Source organism: Pristis pectinata, chromosome 1, assembly GCF_009764475.1.
Source record: "Pristis pectinata isolate sPriPec2 chromosome 1, sPriPec2.1.pri, whole genome shotgun sequence".
NCBI classification, from domain to species: Eukaryota; Metazoa; Chordata; class Chondrichthyes; order Rhinopristiformes; family Pristidae; genus Pristis; species Pristis pectinata.
In genome coordinates, this window is record NC_067405.1 from 35,468,233 (window position 1) to 35,487,883 (window position 19,651).

The following is a 19,651-nucleotide window of genomic DNA, read 5'->3' on the forward strand; positions in this document are numbered from 1 at the left end:
TTGGTCAAGTTCAAGAGATTGTTAGATAAGCATATGGAGGAATTTAAGATGGAGGGATGTGTGGGAGGAAGGGCTTAGATAGTCTTAGGAGTGGTTTGAAGGTCGGCACAACATGGTGGGCTGAAGGGCCTGTATTGTGCTGTATTTTTCTATGGTTCTATGGTCTAAATATCAATATTACCATAAGAATAAGCTTTATGTGTGAACTTATAGTTATTTCAAAATCACACTTCAAGTCGTCTAACATGTGGTACAGCCATATAAATACTGTGGCTACAAGAGGCAGGGTATCCTGTGGTGAATGGCTCAGTCCTTGACACCGCAAAGTCTTTCCACATGTCTGGATGACTCCAATAACTCTCGAGAAACTCAATACTATCCAGAACAAAACAACCTGCTTGATTGGCAACCCAACCATTCACTCCCTCCACTAACAGTACATTTTGGGTCCAGTTTATACCATCTACAAAATGCATTGCAGTTAGTCGCCCAGTCAACTTTGAAAGCACCTCCTAAATCCTTGACCGAAACACCACCAAGAAGGACAAAGGCATCAGGCATTTGGAAACGTTGTGACCCGCAGGTTCCTGGGAGGTATGAAAAATTGAATGTAATCACTATCACCAAACAAAAGCATTACAGTGAACATTTTTGCAGCAAATGCTACGTATCCTAATATTTTTGCACATATTTTGTAGAATCGCCAACCTACTTATGACAGAGAAGGAGGCTGTTTGACCCATCTCAACTTCCAGAAGAGCAATCCCTTCAGTCCCATTCTTCCCCTCCTTTCTCTTTAGTACTTCACTTTATTTGCTCTCACAATTTACAATTCATAAGACTTCAACAGAATCATTAATATGGCCATGGACTTCAGCAAGATAAACTGTACACCTGGGAACCTCCCAGCTTAGGACTGTGCTACAAAATACAACACATAAAAAGTGGTGCCTGTTAGCAAAAAGTGACCAATCAGGAACTGAACATGATCCACACCAGTGCATACTGACAAAAAACAACTTAGAGGTATGGATACGGTGGAGGGAGGACCAGTCAATCTCATCAGTCAAACTCAGGAAAGTACATTTGGCCTAGAATGACTATGTAAGGTACAATCATACAAAGCAACTATCAGTAAGTTGGGGATTGGTGAGTGGAAAAATTTCCATGAATTGGAAGTAGAATAGTTTCAGTGATTTCCAATAGTGGTGAGAGCATTGAAGGTATTTAAAACAGGTGTACCACACGATCTGAATAAACTTAAGAGATTCTAATGGTCAATCCTGTAATTTACAAAGTCAAAATTCTATAAGGGAGAGTAGCGCTTGAAAGACTGTTTCTACAATTTGGCCTTGGGTCTTCTGAACAGTTGGGCAAGATTTCTGGATTTTGATATAAAGTGCGAGTGCAAGTAAATATTTGTCTCTGTCCTTTGAGAAAAGCAGGAACATTCTTACTTAGACATTCTCTTGCACTGCACAATTTTTTTGTGAGCTCCAGTGTTCTTTTTTAAATTCATGATCACCAAGGGGTGATGCTGCTGCCTCACAACTCGAGTTCAATCCTCACCTCTGGTGCTGTCTGTGTGGAGTCTCAATGTGGGTTTCCTCCAGTTTCTTCTCAAATCTCACGGATGTGTGGTTAATCGGGCACTGCAGGTTGTCTCCAATGTGTAGGTGAGTGTTAGGAGCTGGGGAGAGTTGATGGAAATAAGAGGGAATAGTTTACATGGAAAATCCATGGGTAATGGGATTGCTTTGTGAGCTGGCACAGACTCGATGGCCCAAAATATCTCCTCCTATGCTGTCAGGAAATATGGAAATAAATTAATGGATCATAACTGAATGGAGTTTAATTGGGTAAGTGTGAGATGTTGCACTTTGGGAAGACAAATGAGGGTAGGACTTTCACAGCGAACAGTAGGGTCCTGGGAAGTCTGCAGAACAGAGGGGCCTAGGAGTACATGGTTCCCTGAATGTGGCATCATCAGTAGACAGGGTGTTGAAGAAGGCTTTTAGCACACTGGTCTTCATCAGTCAGGGCATTATGTTATGTTCCAGTTGTACAAGATGTTGGTGAGGCTGCATGTGGAATATCGTGTTCAGTTTTGGTCACCCTACTATAGGAAAGATGTCATTAAGCTGTAAAGAGTGCAGAGGAGATTTACAAGGATGTTTCTGGGACTCAAGGGACTGAGATATGGAGAGAGGTTGAGCAGGTTGGGACATATTTCATTAGAGCGTAGGAGAATGAGGGGTGATCTTATAGAGGTGTATAAAATTATGAGGGGCATAGATAAGGTGAATGTGCACAGTCTTTTTCCCAGGGTTGGGAAATCAAGACCTAGAGGGCATAGGTTTAAGGTGAGATGAAAGAGATTTAATAGGAATCTGAGGGGTAACTTTTTCACCCAGAGGTCGATCGGTATGTGGAATAGCTGCCTAAGGAAGTGGTTAAGGCAGGTACATTAACAACATTTGAAAAGTACTTGGACAGGTACATGGATAGGAAGGGTTTAGAGGGATATGGGCCAAATGGGACGAGTTTAGATGGGAATCTTTGTCAGCATGGACCAGTTGGGCCGAAGGGCCTGCTTCTGTGCTGTATGACTCTATGACTGTAAATGCAGTTGGGTGCTTTGTGTGCTGGCAGTACACTTACTAAAATTAGACATAGATCCTTTGTGTGTATGACCTGTGAGTGATCAGAGGCTGCTGAGCATGAGTACTGGCATCAAATGGAGTGCAACCTTGCTAAACTGTACATGTGAAAGGAGTGGGACTTATAAACAGAGAAGGTCTTAGCTGGCAAGTGAGCCCTACTTTGACTTTATGCAAAGGGGCCAGCTTACCAGATCTGCTGCTTGTGAGTCTGAGGAGACAATGTTTTTTGGGTAATTACCTTCTTTTATACTTTCGTTGCCACTGATTGCTCCCACCAACGATTTGCCTGGGACATCACAGAAAACAGGTGCAGCACTCTCACCCAGCCAGACTCCCATATACAGCACTACTTAAAATAGCAACATTAAGCAACAAATCTTTTTTTCCCCACAGAAAAAGCTCAATTTATTCCCCATAGCTGGATTTTTCAACATTTTGCTTTCAAAGATCCTATAATGATGGGCTACCCTGTATCATCCAGCAGACTAACCATATTTTTTTTGAAGTATTCTGCAATAAAATGTCCATTAGATTATTTACATTACTTAAGGAATGTGGACACTGCCAGCAACGGCAGCATTTATTGTGCATCCCTAGCTTCCTGAACTGTTAAGAGTCGACCCATTGGTGATCTGGATTTACACAAAGGCCAGGCTGGGTAAAGATAGCAGATTTCCTTTGCTCAGCCAATCAGATGAGTAATTTTATGAATATCATGTAGTTTCATGGTTACTGCTACTGAGACTACCATTTAAAAAAACTTAAATATGAATTTGCCAGCTACTATGGTAGCTTAGAATTCATGTCTCTAGATCAATGGTCCAGAACTCTTTTTGTTACGCCAGTGACAGAATTGTTCTGCTTTAATAGATTATATCAACATTCTAACCAATACATTACTATATTCAGCTCCCATTTCTTTAAGTCAGGACAGTCGTAAAAGAATAATTACTGTCCTGCTGAAACATTGTTAAAATAGCTTGTAATAATACCTTGTAACCTATGAGATTGACTTACTTTATTTACAATGAAGTGTTCTATACAAATAATTAACATCAACTACATGTGTACATTTTACAAGATTTGATCTTGTGCAGGCTGCAAATGGAACAAATTACAAATCAATATAATTCCAATTTACCACTTTGATTCAAAATGCACATGCAGAAAAATTGAAAACCTTTGGTTAATAAACAAATTACTTCTATACTATTTTCTATTTCTGGTGTTCTGAATATTTTGGAAAGTTTGGTCAAAGGACCAGGTTTGTTGAACTTTTGGAAGTAGGCAAAAATGGAAGAGGTTTGGAAAAAAGAATTCTGGTGTTCTGAAAGTGGAATAGAAAGACAGTGAATGGACAAGCCTGAACTGAAAATAAGAATAACAGCACAAACTAACTGCACAAAGTAGAAGTACTGCGGAGATACAACCTTATTTGCAACCATTTCAAGATTCTCAAACCTGACTTCAATACTGACTTTCAACACTGAGACATGATCAAAGGCTTCGTGGAGCACTTTGACTGCTAGAAACCCAACATCTCATCATTGATCTTGTCAATGAACAATTGTATTTTCATCTACGTCACAAACATTTGTGAACTCATTAGGGTTGAATTATGAAGAAGAGCACTTGAATCACCAAGGCACTCAAGTATTTAGACAAGCACTTGAATTGCTAAGGCAGATAAGACAACAGACCAAGTCTGGTAAATGGGACTGGTATAGATGGGCTGAAAGGCCTCTGTCCTGATATAAAATCATAGAATCATACAGTGTGGAAACAGGCCATTCAGCCCAACTCATCCACATCGACCAGTGGGTATCCTTCTGCACTGAGCTTCATTGAAACAGTGCAGGAGCCTAAAGACAGGTCACATTCAGAGTGAAATGGAGAACTGAAGTGGCAGGCAACAATTTTCATCAAATTAAACAATTTCAGATGATCAGCCAATCCAGTTCTGTAGCGCACATTTTCAGCACATATTCCCACCCCCCTACCACCCCTCCTCTTCTGGTACTTCAGATTTCACTTGACACCTTCTTCGTACCATTTTCAACCAGCACTACTTCAATTTGTGTCATTCAATCTCCACCCTATAATGTTACTTCACTTCTTTTCCCTCACAACTTGAAACTCGTTTCAATTCCAACAGTTCTGTTGAAAGGTCATGAATCTGAAATGGTAACTATTACCCTCTTCATGGATGCTGCCTGACTTGCTGCGCATTGCAACCATCTTCTGTTTATTTGAGATTTCTAGCAAGTACAATATCTTGTTTTCATAACACATGATAACTGGGCTCCCAAATTCTGACCTCTGACCTGCTTCAATTTTAATCACTCAATGATTTGTTGGCAAGCTGCCAAAGGTCCTTACCTCTGCAATTCATAAACTTTACTGCCTCTATTTCTTCTTTTAGACATTCCTTAAAGCCTACCTCTTTTTGTGGGTGAGTGAGAACATTGATTGCTACTGTAAAACTCTGATAGTCCGGTATCGAATTGTTCGAAAGTCCCGATGGTTTAGCACTTGGCTCACCTGGGCCCTGTGTCTCGTGCTCCCTTTAAGCTCATGGGGACACCACAGCCAGCTCACCCTTTAAACTCACCTGGTTTACTAGAGAATTTATTGTACCACAATGTAACATCTTTAAAAAAAATTGAATTAAAATTCATTGGGGTATTATTAGACATAACATCCAATAATCCAGAAAATCTGGAAATTAAACACCAAAGTCCCAAGGTGCTAGATTATTGTTTCACTATAACCCTACTGTTAAATGCCTTAAGATATTTTGAAAAGTGGAAAGGTTGAAAGGTTACTCATAACTAATTTCATAGAACACAGAGCAGGACAGAGGCCCTTCAGTCCACCATATCTGCGCTGACCAATTTGCCATTCTAATCCCATCTGCCTCCACATGGTCTCTATCCTTCAGTATGACTCTATCTGATGGGAGAGGTAATCAAATCCCTTTCAAACAAAGAATGTGACAAATACCTGTGTGTCACCGAGGCCATCTGACATAAAACAGTGAAATGTTTCACCACTGAATGTCGTCTTCATTTGTTCACAGGGGAAATAAGATATCCACCAGTTCATTGCTGATAAAAGATGCTTGATATTTAACCTAGACATTAACTTGTCATTACATCTACAAGCCATTTGAAGAAAGATTTAAAATCCAATGCAGAAATATGAAAAATAAATTATGATTTACAAATTTAAAAGTGTTCTTTTAAGAATTAACAAAGAAGAGCGATGAAAATAATGTAATTTACATGTGTATGAATGTTCCAAAGATGTTTGATAAGACAACAAATAAAAGAGACATGAGCAAAATGAAAGCCAATTGGAAAAGATGCTATTTGCATAGCATTCATTAAAAGGTCAGAATGAGAGAGTGGGTGGTTTTCCCAACAAGCAGGGAGCATGCAGTGGTGACCCCCTCCCCTGCCTATCCAGCCTCCTGCTATCCTGCTCTTCTCAGTATCTTAGAAGAATCAAAATAAAACATGGTAAACATTGAGGAAGATTGCTGCAGACTTCACTGACAGACTTGAATTGTTATTCAGCAGCAGACACTAGAGTAGGGCATTACATCAGAGTTTACAGCAGAAGATTGAAGGAAGGTCAAATGAGCCAAATCCCTGGAGAGACTGCTGGTTAAAAGATTCCAGGTGATGTATGTATACAAATCCTTGAAGGTGGCAGGACAGGTAGAGAAGACTTGCAGGGTCCTTCACTTATAATTAAAGGTTCCGAGTGCAAAAGCAGAGAAACTAGTTCAGCCTTCATCAACCTGATTAGTGCCCAGTAGTGGCGTTGTGTTCAATTCTTGGCATCATGCTTCAGAAAGGATGTCACGAGTCAAGGGAAATTTTACCAGAATGGTATCAGACATGAAAGACTTCGTTATATGGGCAGACCTGATAAAGTTGAGTTGTTCATCATAAATGAAAGAGCTGTGCTAAATCTTGGAGGATATTGATTGTTAAATTAGGAGAAAATCCCATAACAGAAGGGTCACTAATTGATCTGAGGTAATTAGCAAAAGAACCTTTGGTGAAGCAAGGCAAGCAGATGTTATACAGCAAGTTGGTGTGATCTGGAATATACCTTATGAAAGAGCAATAGGAACTGATTCAAGAATAACCTTTGGAAATAGAGTTAGTTAAATACTTGAAGGGAAAACACTTGCTGAGTTTAGTTGTAAAGTTGTTCTAAAGAATTGGCACAGGCATGGTGATCTACAAGATAAACAATCTGCTGGATGAACTCAGCAGGTCGAGCAGCATCTGTAGGAGGAAAGGAATTGTCGACGTTTCTGATCAAAACAGGGTTTCTACAGGGTTTTCTCCCACAGGTGCTGCTCGACCCGCTGAGTTCTTCCAGCACATTGTTTGTTGCTCCAGATTCCAGCATCTGCAGTCTCTTGTGTCTCCGTGATCTAAAAGACCCTCCTTAGTGGAGTATTGTTCAATGGTACAATGTGGTCCCACCAGGGACACCCTGCATCAGATTGTGTGGCACTTCTTATCACCAGAAACCCCTCAATTCAACAACAATATCTACTATGCTTCACTGATGGATCCTGAGATGACTCAGTTCAGCAATTCAATCCTCCACCATCCCACAGAAACTACTATTGCTTCCATGTGGGAGAGAAGCTCTACCTTGAATTTCTTTACCTTTCTTTATTGTGTATTCCCTTTTCAGCTTCCAAAGCCAAGCCTTTGCCTCAAGAGGGCTTCCACTTGAAGATTTTAGTGCCATTGATATCAGTTGATTCCCATGTCTATTTCCTTGAAATATACCTTCAGTTTGTCTTTTTAATTGTTTTCTTTAACTGCCATGACTGAGCTGGGAGATAAAATGTGTCTGTGAAGTCAGGTGTTGAGCACCTGTGCACAGAGTCTAGTCTATCAGTGTTGTTGCCTCAATGCTAATAACATTGGCTTTAGCAGGAACACAGGTGTTTAAGCAGTGGTCTTCCCATTAAAGCAGAGAGGTTTCTGGAGGCAATATTCATGCCACTTTCCAGGTTTTTTTTTAGGTGATGTCAGTAAGTTACGCAAGTTTCACATCTGTAAAGAAGGGTACAGATGATAACCAGGTTGTATATCTAACTGTAAAGATAATAACCAGGTTGTATATCTAGTTCTTGGTGTTGTGAAAAGACATGGCAATGCATTTTCACAGAGGAAGTACTAGAGCACTGAATCCTGTGTTGAATCTGAAAATTGACACAAGTGGTCAGAAGAAGCTCTCTACCAAGTTAAGCAAAATACACAGCTGTCTCCAGAGTCAACCCTTCAATGGTAAATTGTGGATGGCCAGTCATCTCAATGTCGAGTGAGAACTTTTGGTAAACTTCTGCAAAGAGATCTGTTGCAGAGGTGAGGTTACTCTTGGTGTTGTAAGGATCACATTGGCATCAATGTACTGGGGATCCATGGAAACTTTGGTCTTTAAATGGAGATGTCCAAGATTAAATTGTCTTTGATCAATTCTGTATTCAGTGTCAATTCCATCCCAAAGGTGGGTTTTTGTGAGGACTAGAATAACTGCTGGAAAGATGGAGAACAAGATTGGCATAATTGTGCACTCTTCCTTGACTCCATTTTGCACAATGAATGGTCTGTCTGTGAACATTGTGGAGAACATGAGATATTATTTGGCCAGGCAAGAGCTTCAAAAACTAAATGAATTTTGTAGGGCTGCTAAATATGGCCAACAACTACGTAAATCACGAAGCCTCGGGGAAGAAAGTGCCTCCATCAGGTCAATTAAAAATACACCAAGGTCTTGGTGTTGTTTCTGAAACTATCTCCTGGGTAATGAATATCATGTAATTTTGTTTGAAAATTGGTTGAAATATAGACCAAGGTTCCGACAAGACTTCAACAAGCTGGAGGTGGTTCAAAATATACAGGCAAGAACTTTTCCCCAAGATGGACATCAGAGTAATAGGTTGCATCAATGGATTTGGCATCCTTCTTAACAAGACTTTTGAGGTTGTAATTCCTCAAGTTTAAAGTAATCTCTTCATTGTTCCATATTTAGGGAAAGAATTCATGAGGCCACAGTGCAATTCCTCACCCTCATCTTTGAAGGCTTCAGGCAGCATGCCATCTAATCCTCTTTGGGCCAATTTGATGACTCATCTCCTTTGATAGTGCAGGTTGGCACGAGATTCGATCAGTAACATCTGCCACTTGACTTGAACTCATGTTGTTCTTCCCATCTATCATGAAAGATTTAAATTCCCTTTTAGATCTATCAAGCTGTCTTGAGATTGAAGGGGAGTGGAAACAGAGAGCAGAGATCATAAATGCCTCAAAAAAGGTCTGCATATCATGTTTGTCAATAAAGAGCTTGATCTCCTTGAGCTTGTCTTGATACCATCTCTTTCTAATGTCTCAGATTTACCCTTAAAACTTTTGTTATGAGCTGTTGCAAAGTTTCTTTCCTCGACTGGAATGTATGGAACCCCATGGCGACCTAGTTCAACTCAGAGCAACAGGCATGCACTATTACTGTCAGCCACATATCCTTCAGCCAAATCATTGTCCAAGTTACAACCAATCCCGCGTGCTTTGGTTTTCCAGAGAACTCATTGTGCAGTGCATTCACCAGAAAATTTTAAAAGTTGATCAAACATGAATTTAGTGTAATACCCACATAAGTACTTTCTATTACTTTTAACTAGGTAACTCAATCAAGATTGTAAGATATGATTTGTCTTTCATAAATGTATGCTGATTGACCCCTATAAAATTAATTTTGACAATGGCCACTTAGAGGATTTCCCGCCACTGATGTTTGACTGATTGTAGTACCAGGGTTGTCCTTCACTCATTTTGCAATCCTTTGACACTACTGCTACATTGGAGGAGGATTGAAGGCTGCATTCAGAGCTTAGGCTATTTCCTCACTAGGTTCCCACAGCAACCATGGATGCTATGGGTGACTTGCCTGAGCAGCAAGAGCATCATGCCACACAAAGAGCTAAGTAATCACACAAATAACAAATCAGATAAAATATCAGCACTTCTCCACATACTTTCATGGACAGTTAAACAGTGAATGAAAGGAGAAAATTCCATGCATGTCCCTATCGCCAACAGCAGCAGAACCTAGAACTGAGCACAAAGTAAATGCAATGATCTTGAGCAATCTCTTTTTGAATTCAGATCATGACATAAGTGATCAGCCAATTTTATTTTACCTCATGCTATCAAGAAACAACAGAGTAGAGTAGATGCCACAAAGTCTACAGACCCTGAACCCATGCCATAATAACGAGTAATCACACATGCCTGCTTCCAAGCTGTTCCTGTCCAGCTGACAAAGTGGAAAACTGTTTGGGTACACCTCATCCAAAAAAAAGCAGGTCACATGCAATCTAGTTAATTAACATTTCATCAGTCTATTCAAAGTAAACAGCAGATTGACTGATTGTGTTGTCAAGAGGGCTATCAAGCAGCACCTATTCACCATTAAGTCACTCCTAGATAGTCAGTTTGCATTCTATCAACACAAATCACAGTCAGGCTCCACTGCAGACAAATTACCTATACTGAGATCCAGAGCCAAATGATTCTGGCAGAACCCAAACTTAAGCAACCCAGGCCTGCAGGCAGCAAAACCTGGACAACATTCAAGTTTGGGCCAATAAGTGATGTGTTACTTGCACCACTTAAGTGCCAGATAATTATCATCTCTGACCATAAAATGTTTAACCACCACTCTCCCATAACCAATAGCATTATCATTAGCAAATCTGACACCATCAACATCCAGTGGTCACCTTTAATAGCACTTAAATGGAGCAACTGCAAATGTACAGTTGCAAAAAGAATAGATCAGAGGCTGAGTATTTTGTATTGAGTGACTCACGTCCTTAGTTCTATAGCTTTTCCACCATCTTCAAGGCACATCAAGAATGCATCAGAATACCCTTCATTTGCCTACTTATCTTGATGAATGCTGTTCTAGTCAAGATCAGCCATGATAAAATGACCTACTTGATTGGCATCCTACTTAGCCTAAGCAGTCATTCCCTCCACCACTAGAATACCATGGATGTAGTCTGCACCAGCTATAAGATGGACTACAGCAACATGCCATGTTTATTTGACAACACTTCCCAAAGCCATGACTTGTATCTGCCTGGGACAAGGGCAACACCATCTACAAGTTCCCTTAAAAGTTAATCATCATCTTAACTGGGACATATCTCATTTTTTTCTATCATGGTTGAGTCAAAATACTGGAACCTGTACAATGTTGCGTCACCTACTCACATTTAACTATTCACTCATACACTATTCCTAAATCTTACTACATTTCTAGAAAGAAATATTGTAAAGATTGAAAAAGAAATATATTATTACGCGAAAGCTCATATTACTTTTTACATTGTAATTGTATATTATCTTACATCAGTATGAGAAATTATTGGAACTGAAGACAAATATTCTCATTCACTGTTTGCAATAAATGTATTAAATTACTTATTTAAAAAGATAACCATACTTTAAAAATCCTAGCTATTATTTAATTTTATTTAAATCAGATTATACTATTTTATGTCCTAACATAGTTTAAACAGCTTTGAATGGCGTCATCTCAAATGTTCTTCATAAATGCTGGAAATGTTTATCTACAGCAGTCTTACCTTTATTTGAAAGATAATGTCAGATAGAACAGTAATTCACCTCAATTTATTTTATGCAGTAGAAAAATAAAATGCATCCTTACCTCTTTGCTTCCTTCCAGGTCTGATTCACTAGTGAAGTCTTCTGTGTTTAGATTTTCAAAGTCTGATTCCCCCACAGCTATTGGCACAGTAACAGTCAGGCTTGGATTGTGAATAAAGGACATGTAGTCACCTTCATCTACATTGTACTTCCCCATACTACTGCCAATCCCACTGGTTGTGCAATTTCCATCCTTATGATAGTCAATCTCTTTGCTAATTTCAACAGTTGTGTGATCCGAGATGTAGATATCTTTCTTGCCGCGCAGTTCATCAAGAGGTTTGATATCTTCTGTGACTTTGCTCCTGATAAAGGCTTTCTGAAAAAATTCTTGCACATTTCTTTTTACATAATCAATGCCTCTCTGTATCCTCCCCACAGCAATCTGTAAATTATTCATTTCACTGTCATCATCTGTAGCAGCAAGATTGTCAGCACTAAACGAGCTCAATAGCAAGGCCAAAAATAAATTCAATACCTGGAGATCAAACAGAGCAAAAATAAATTAACTATCTAATTGATTCTATACATCCATGCATAAATAGACAACAAAATTTCTTCCATTGTTATTTCGAGAATTCTTTTTTTCACATGCAATGTGCAATGTTTATATGATGAGCCATAACTGGCATATACACGAACAGTAAGCAGCCTTGATAATTATTTTTTAAATTATTTTTGAAATTCATTATCAATAAAACTGCTTTTTACACTTTTAATTTGACACTTACTACAATAACCAAAAAAAGTAGTTTAAAAAATATTTTACTACTTACCACAAGATTACCTATAACCATGACCATCATAAAGACGATGAGGCACATTGACTGACCAGCTACTTCCATGCAGTCCCACATTGTCTCAATCCATTCTCCACACAACACTCGGAACACAATCAGGAAGGAATGAAAGAAGTCGTTCATGTGCCAGCGAGGTAATTTACAGTCGTCCTGAATTTTACAGACACATTCCTTGTAGCTTTTACCGAAGAGTTGCATGCCAACCACAGCAAAGATGAAGACAATAATGGCTAACACCAAGGTCAAGTTGCCCAAAGCACCTACTGAGTTGCCAATAATTTTAATTAGCATGTTCAGTGTTGGCCAAGACTTTGCCAATTTAAACACTCTGAGCTGAAAAACAATGGTTTGTGATTAAAAAAATAATCAGTATAATATTACTTGCTTCAATAGTTTTAATATTTAATTACTAACTTCCTATCTGTCATTAATAAAATTCACCTAAGCAAAACAAGAACATTTTTAGTTAACTGTAATACCGATTCATTATAATGTTGATAATGTAAAATAAGGAGACATGAAATACAAGTAGTTACCAATCGGAAAGATCGTAGCACAGATAGTCCTTCCACGTTAGCAAGACCAAGTTCCATTAGACTAAGGCTTACAATAATGCTGTCAAAAATGTTCCATCCTTCTTGAAAGTAATGATAAGGATCCAAGGCAATGATCTTGAAAATCATTTCACCGGTGAAGATTCCAGTAAACACCTGGATGAAAGCAAAAGATGTTATTGTTTAATTTTTAAAGTTTCAATAAAAACAACATGAAGTTCATTTTCTGACATGTACTTCTCACAGAATCAACAAATATTATGAAGTAATGATTTGGACTTTAGAATCAAAAACAATTTCTAAGTCTGTGTTTGACACCAAATTTGCAAAGTGCAAAGAGCAGGATATAAATAGGCTACTCTGAGGGGCGTTGGACAAATCACATCAGTAACTTTATAGTTATACGGCCTATAAATGGTTAATAAGCCACAAATTATGTTTAACACAGATGTGCAAGGTATTTATATTTTGGTAAGAAAAATAAGGAGGCCACATATACCTCGAAAAATAAAAACCTGAATGGAGAACATAGATCTTGAAGTAAAAGCAAATAAATGATTAAAAGTAACCATGCAGGCTACTAGGGGAGAAAGGTAAATCAAACACCAGATTAAAACATATTTGAACAATTTTAGTTTTTATATCATAAAAAGAGTATACAGGACACAGGGGAGGGTTCAAAAAGATTTGAAAAAAATGTTGCTAGAAATCATTATCCTCAACAGGAGGCAATAAACTGTCTGGGTTTCTTTTGCCTTAAAAATAGAATACTGAGGAGAGAGCTGAAGCTTTTGAGAGCAGAATCTACTTATGCAAAAGAACAAAACTAGAGGTCATCAGTGTGAGAAGGCCAGCAAAAACATCTTCACCCAAATGTTGGTATGGATGAGGAAAAGGTAACACAAGGAGTGATTAATGCAAATAGTATAGATGTGTTAATAAGGTTTCGTAAGCTCATGACATCGAAGGGAATGGTCCAATTCCACAAAGTACTGATTCTACAGATAATGAAACTGAGGGAAGTAAATCTCACGGGATCCACAGAAGAACGGCTGGGGATTGGTGGGGGGGGGTTGCTGGAGGAAGTAGAAGTTAGTAGGTGATGAGTATTTTGTGGCTGTTGTGAGTGGAGTTCCACAGCCCTCAGTATTTGGCCCCTTGCTTTTTGTGATATATCTAATTGATTCAGATTTAGAATCAGAATCAGATTTATTATCACTGATTTAGATGACGTGAAATTTGTTGTTTCACGGTAGCAGTATCATGCAAAGGCATAAAATTACTATAAATTACAAAATAAATAGTGCAAAAAAAGGAATAATGAGGTAGTGTTCATGGGTCCATCTGCATGTAACACAAAAATTGGCTGTGTGACTGACACAGTAGGAGGAAAGCTTTATATTGGAAGAAGATATAGATGGTCCCAATATAGTTGGGCATAAAAATGGCAGATGGAATTTAATCCAGAGATGTGCCAGATAATGCTTTTAAAAAAGTGGAAAAATTAATTGAGTGGTGAGGGGGGAACAAAGGGACCTTATATTGTACAACAACAGATCCTTTAAAGGCAATAAGGCTGTTAAATATATAAATAGGATGCTTTACTTGCTGAGGCATGGAATACAAGAGTAGGGAGGCTATGCAAGAATTATACATGACACCAGCTAGGCCATTCCCTGAATACTGTGAACTATCATGGTCACTATATAACAGGAAAGTTGTGATTGTACTGGCAGGGGTCTGGAGTAATTGACAAAGATACTACCAGGACTGTAAAGTTATGGCTGTGGGTTAAGACTGAATAATTTTTTTGTGCAACCAACATATTTTGTAAGTAAACTTAATTATGCATAGAACAAAAATTTACTTTATAGCCTGCACCACTGCTCAATTAAGTGCACATTAATGTACTGATTGTATTTGGACACAGCTGACATATCTTAGTGCAAAAATAAAATACTGCAGATGCTGGACATATGAAACAAAAGCAGAAAATGAGGGAAAATACTGAGCACCTGTGGAGAGAGTTCTGACGAAAGGCTATCAATCCCAATATCTTAATGTAGTTTGATATTAAAATGGGATAAATAAACCTAATCAGAAGGTTTGAGAGTTGCTTGGTATTAATTAGGTGATATCCAGCAGCTTTGTATTTTTTGTGTGTGTTTCAATACAATGACTATACTTGTGCTGGCTATTAAAATAATGCATTATTCAAAGATAAATAAATTAATATCATTCAACCAAATAAAGCATCAAAAATGCCACACTATGAACAATCTGACCTTGTAAGACATCCTGTAGGTCAGGTGAACACATACCAAGTTTCCGTATGAAAGTACATTTTCAAAGTCTTTTGTCATGGGGTAATGTTCCATAGCCATAAAAAGGGTGTTCAGCACGATGCAGATAGTGATGGCGAGATCCACAAATGGGTCCATCACAATCAAATGGACAATTTTCTTCACTTCTAGCCAATGCGGATGGCAGTCCCAGATCAAGAAGGTATTTGCAAATTTGTTCCAACAGGGGGGACATTTCTGTCGAGATTCTTCCAGTTCTACAGAATGCCGACAAAGTATGGTAATAAAAATGTCATTCAAGCAAAGAAGTAGCTTAGAAAATGTCAAACATAAGAGCAGTCCAGAAATTTACACACAGGCATGGAAATGGGATTTCACCCTTTTTTGGTGTGCAAAACCCTCACTGCATTTCATACTTGTGCCCATTTGGGACCCCTCAATAATCATAAAATTAGCCAAAAGACTTTAGGATGGTTTACACCCAGAAATGTGCACTGAAACAGGACCTATGCAGTTCCCAAAGGCACAACACTCAATATGGTGCACTTTGCTGCACACCAACGACTAAAGGTTGTCAGCACACTCCCCATGACAGCTGGACACCAACCGCATACACAACAGATGCCATGGAAAACAGAATCTTCAGGGAAGTGAGAGGGAGCTCCCAAACTCACTCCAAGAGAAATGCTGGTCCAAGTCGTCCCCGCCAGGAGGGAGGTCCTGTGCACTGAGATGAGCAGGGCCACCATGAGAAGAGCTTGGCAGGAGGTAGCTGAGTTAGTGTAAGCCAGGAATGGGAATCCCCAAACCATGGAGCAATGCCAGAAGAAATTTCATGACCTTACCAGATATGGCAATGTGAGCTCTGGGCCAACACGAACACTGCTCTTCCAGGCTGTCGCACACACAGAATACAAGAAAATAGGAGCAGGAATAGGCCACCTGGCCCCTCAAGTCTGCCATTCCATTCAAAATGATCATGGCTGATCCACCGGCTCTCCAAGCCTCAACTCCTCTTCTGTAGCAGATCCACGTAATCCTTAATTCCCCAATCTTTCAAAGATTTATCTACTTCCTTTTTTAAGTAGTCCCAATGATCTACCTTCCACAACCCTCCAGGGTAAAGAATTCCCGGCCTGACTCACAGGAATGGCACACGAGGGCTCACCGGCCAGGGTGTCAATGCATCTGTATAGCCCAGAGGACTTGAACAAGGGACATGACTGGAGGGTTTCATGACAAAGCTGATGTAGATGTAGGTACACAGTGAGAAGACAACAAACACGCATTGTCCACTGGGTCAGGTTACAGTTCTGTAGAGGCACAGGTGGAAATGATTTAACCTTCAGTCCAGCAGCGGAGTGGCAAGTCAGATGAGCCAGAATCTGACCTCCCGCTCAGCTTTGATTCCTGTGTTTAACCAAACTTGCACATCTTTGCCACTAATTGCAGATAGCCAGCAACTCCCTATGGGACTACAAGAAACTGCAGATGCTGGAATCTGGAGCAAAGTATGACTGCTGGAGGAACTCAGCGGGTCATACAGCATCTCCGGAGGCAAAGGGGTAGTCGACGTTTCTGATCCTGACCCAACATCAGGACTACATCAGGACTGAGGGAAGATAGTCAGTATAAAGAGGTGAGAAGGAGGGGAGAACTAGGGGCTGGTAAGTGGAGCCAGGTGAGGAGCTGGGGGGGAGGATGGAGGGGGAAGAGGGGAGTTTTGAGACAAGAGGCTGGTGGGTGATAGGTGGAAACAGATAGAGAACATTGGGCAGGTGGAGCCAGGCAGGGGAGGGGGATAGGAAAATTAGGCCAAGGGAGAAGACCCAGATGGATAGGTGTGTGGGCGATGGGCAGGTGAAACCAGGTGGGGGCAAATAATGAATCTAGGTAACAGGGGTTGGGGGGTCGGGTGGGGGGAAGGAAAGGATGAACAAAGGGAGAGAGAACCTAAGTTCTCTTGAGCTTGCTTCTGGTTGCATGTCATTTCAACTCCCCTTCCCATTCTGACACCAACCTGTCTGTCATCAGCCTTCTCCACTGCCATGGTGAAGCCAAACGCAAACTAGAAAAGCAACACCTCTTACTCCACTTGGGTAGCCTTCAGCCCAATGGTACGAACATTGGAAAATTCAGTCCCCGTGTTCCTTTCCCACTCCTACTGGGCCAGCTAGATTATATCTCCCTTGGTTCACATTTTCCATTCGAACCCCACACCCCTCCCCCCCAGGACCTGCTGATTTCCTCCAGCAGTGTGTTTTTTTTAATTCCCTATGGGACTCTCAGCTACAGATTAGCCTGATCCTGTGCTCTCTCCATATTGGATTCTTAAACAGTTACACTTCCATCATCTCCTTCACTCATTACTTATCACAGGCACTTGTTCACTTCCAGCAAAGTTATTGGATTTGTCGCAGAAATCAATTAACAGTTAAGAAAGCTTAAAGTCTGCTTGTCAATGAGGATCACCCTATTATTTTCACGGTAAGCTTTTCTGATTTGCATAGAAGGATTAATAACTGCAGGATGCAGCATCTAGAAGAAACCCCAGACACTACAACACACATTGTTTCAGTGTTTAAATTTGATTTTAGATATAACAAGTTGTCTACCTCTGGTGTACACAGGAGGTTTATGAATCTTTGCAATGGAGCAAAACTTATAACATTCCCACTACTCAAATATTGGAGTTACCATGCAATCACACCAAGAAAGCAGTGTGAATTTTAACTCAGTGGTTTCCAGACTTCACCAAAGAGCTGCTGAAAATTACATTCCAAGATTCACTGACTGGGTTCGTGGAAGTATCTTCATGAAAATAAAAGCCTGGGCTGGGAAGCTATATTAATTACAAGGTGGAAGGTTACCTCCCACCCCTGTGAAAATTAGCAGCGAAGAACTCCTTAAATTGCATTTGGAATGGCCACCTAACATTTTCTACTGCTCATGGGCAGAATTAATAGACGGGTCAGTCAGAAAATTACACTGGTATCTCGGGGATGTCATGTGCACCAATTTGCATTTATCCCCGAGGCTCTCATCTGTTCAACAGGGGAGCTGTAGCATCAGGAAATAGACCTTGCCCTCCAGAGAGAGCAGGGTGATATCAGGAATCAGTGCCAATTCAACAGGACCAAATCCCATGTACTTTTACTTGCTGTCAATACCCTCTTCAATCACAGACACAGCAGCATGGTGACAAATATAAAGCCCAGATGTTCTGAGAATTAAATTGGAAGGAGCTACCATGAAATGTTATTGCGGCAGATTCTCCTGTTGCAGTGCCCTGGCATACTGGATCTTCTTTGACACTTGTGCCTAGAGGGAAATCAGACCAATAAAGATGCTCACCTGATTTTACATTCATTTTAATTAATGGAAAGTAAGTCAACAGGGCTTCCACAGCAATGTGTGTTCCTCCCCAGCTGACAAATTTTCTTTATGAAAGGCACTGAAGTGATCCAATATGCCAAACATACTATTAGGAAAATCTGCCTCATTTGTTTTTGTCTAATGAGTCTGTGGTTTTCCAATACAATTGTTATGAAGTGTAATAAAATTGCTGACAAACCTTCCATGGTATTTGTGAGCATACTAGCCACACTTAAAGCTCTCTGCCTTTGTATAGGATCATCCAGAAAATCCATAGAAACTTGATTAGATCCCGACCTCCTCTTCTTGAAGTCTGCTTCTGTATTAGTGCCCTGCAAATCACATGTATCTCAGTTACTCTGTTTTACTCAATGTGTTTGCTTTCAAGTGTATTCCTGAAAAACAGTACCAACAGTTGAAATAAAAATTTAATAAGTAACTAACAAACTTAGCCCATCCTTCCCTTGCACTACACTTATATTTGTTCTGGAAAAGGTACTAATGAAAAAAAAACACAGGATTGGATTTTGATGCTGATGTAGCAGAGTTACTCTTAGAATCACTGTTAACATCTCAGCAGCAGTTACAAGTGGTATACCACTGTATTTAATTGTTTATTTTAATTTCCATGATAATGGCAGAAACTTAGGAAAGGGGCCGGGGTCATTGAATCTGAAGTTGATGGAAATGATGAACAGGTCAGCTGATTTCGCTTGTGCCGCTGATATCTGCAGTGAGAATAAAACCAGTTGCAGGCTGGTCTCATCTACAATTGTGTTTTTTCCAGCAGACAACTCAAATTTATGTGTTGTGTGGAGCAAGGAAGTGACGACAGTTCAATAGCAACTGATGAGCCTTGATGATGTGCATGTTTAGCAGGTAACATTTGACTCACTAATTATTTGACTAGAACAATTCTCTCACCAATCTGTTAGCAACAGTGACAAATATGGTTACTACAAGACACTTAAAACCAACATATTTTGGATACTGAAAATCTGAAATCAAAATATGAAATGCTGGAAGCACTCATCAGGTTAGCAGCATCTGTGTAGAGAGAAACAGTTAATGTTTCACTTTGATGAGATTTCAGAACTAGATAGTTCTGTTCAGGTAAAAGATCACTGACCTGGAATATTAACCTTGTTTGTCTCTTCATAGACACTGCTGACCTGATGAGTGTTTCCA

The 19,651-nt window shown here is 39.7% G+C and overlaps 1 protein-coding gene across 1 annotated transcript in view; it reads right to left on the bottom strand.

The window, feature by feature from the left end:
• The window catches only part of scn1laa (sodium channel, voltage-gated, type I-like, alpha), a 132,055-nt gene that overhangs the window by 61,159 nt on the left and 51,245 nt on the right, over positions 1-19,651 (bottom strand). Inside the window, 5 exon segments of the mRNA XM_052027520.1 lie at positions 11,433-11,909; positions 12,208-12,564; positions 12,768-12,941; positions 15,107-15,345; positions 18,663-18,795. Of these exon segments, the coding sequence (XP_051883480.1) occupies positions 11,433-11,909; positions 12,208-12,564; positions 12,768-12,941; positions 15,107-15,345; positions 18,663-18,795 (1,380 nt within the window).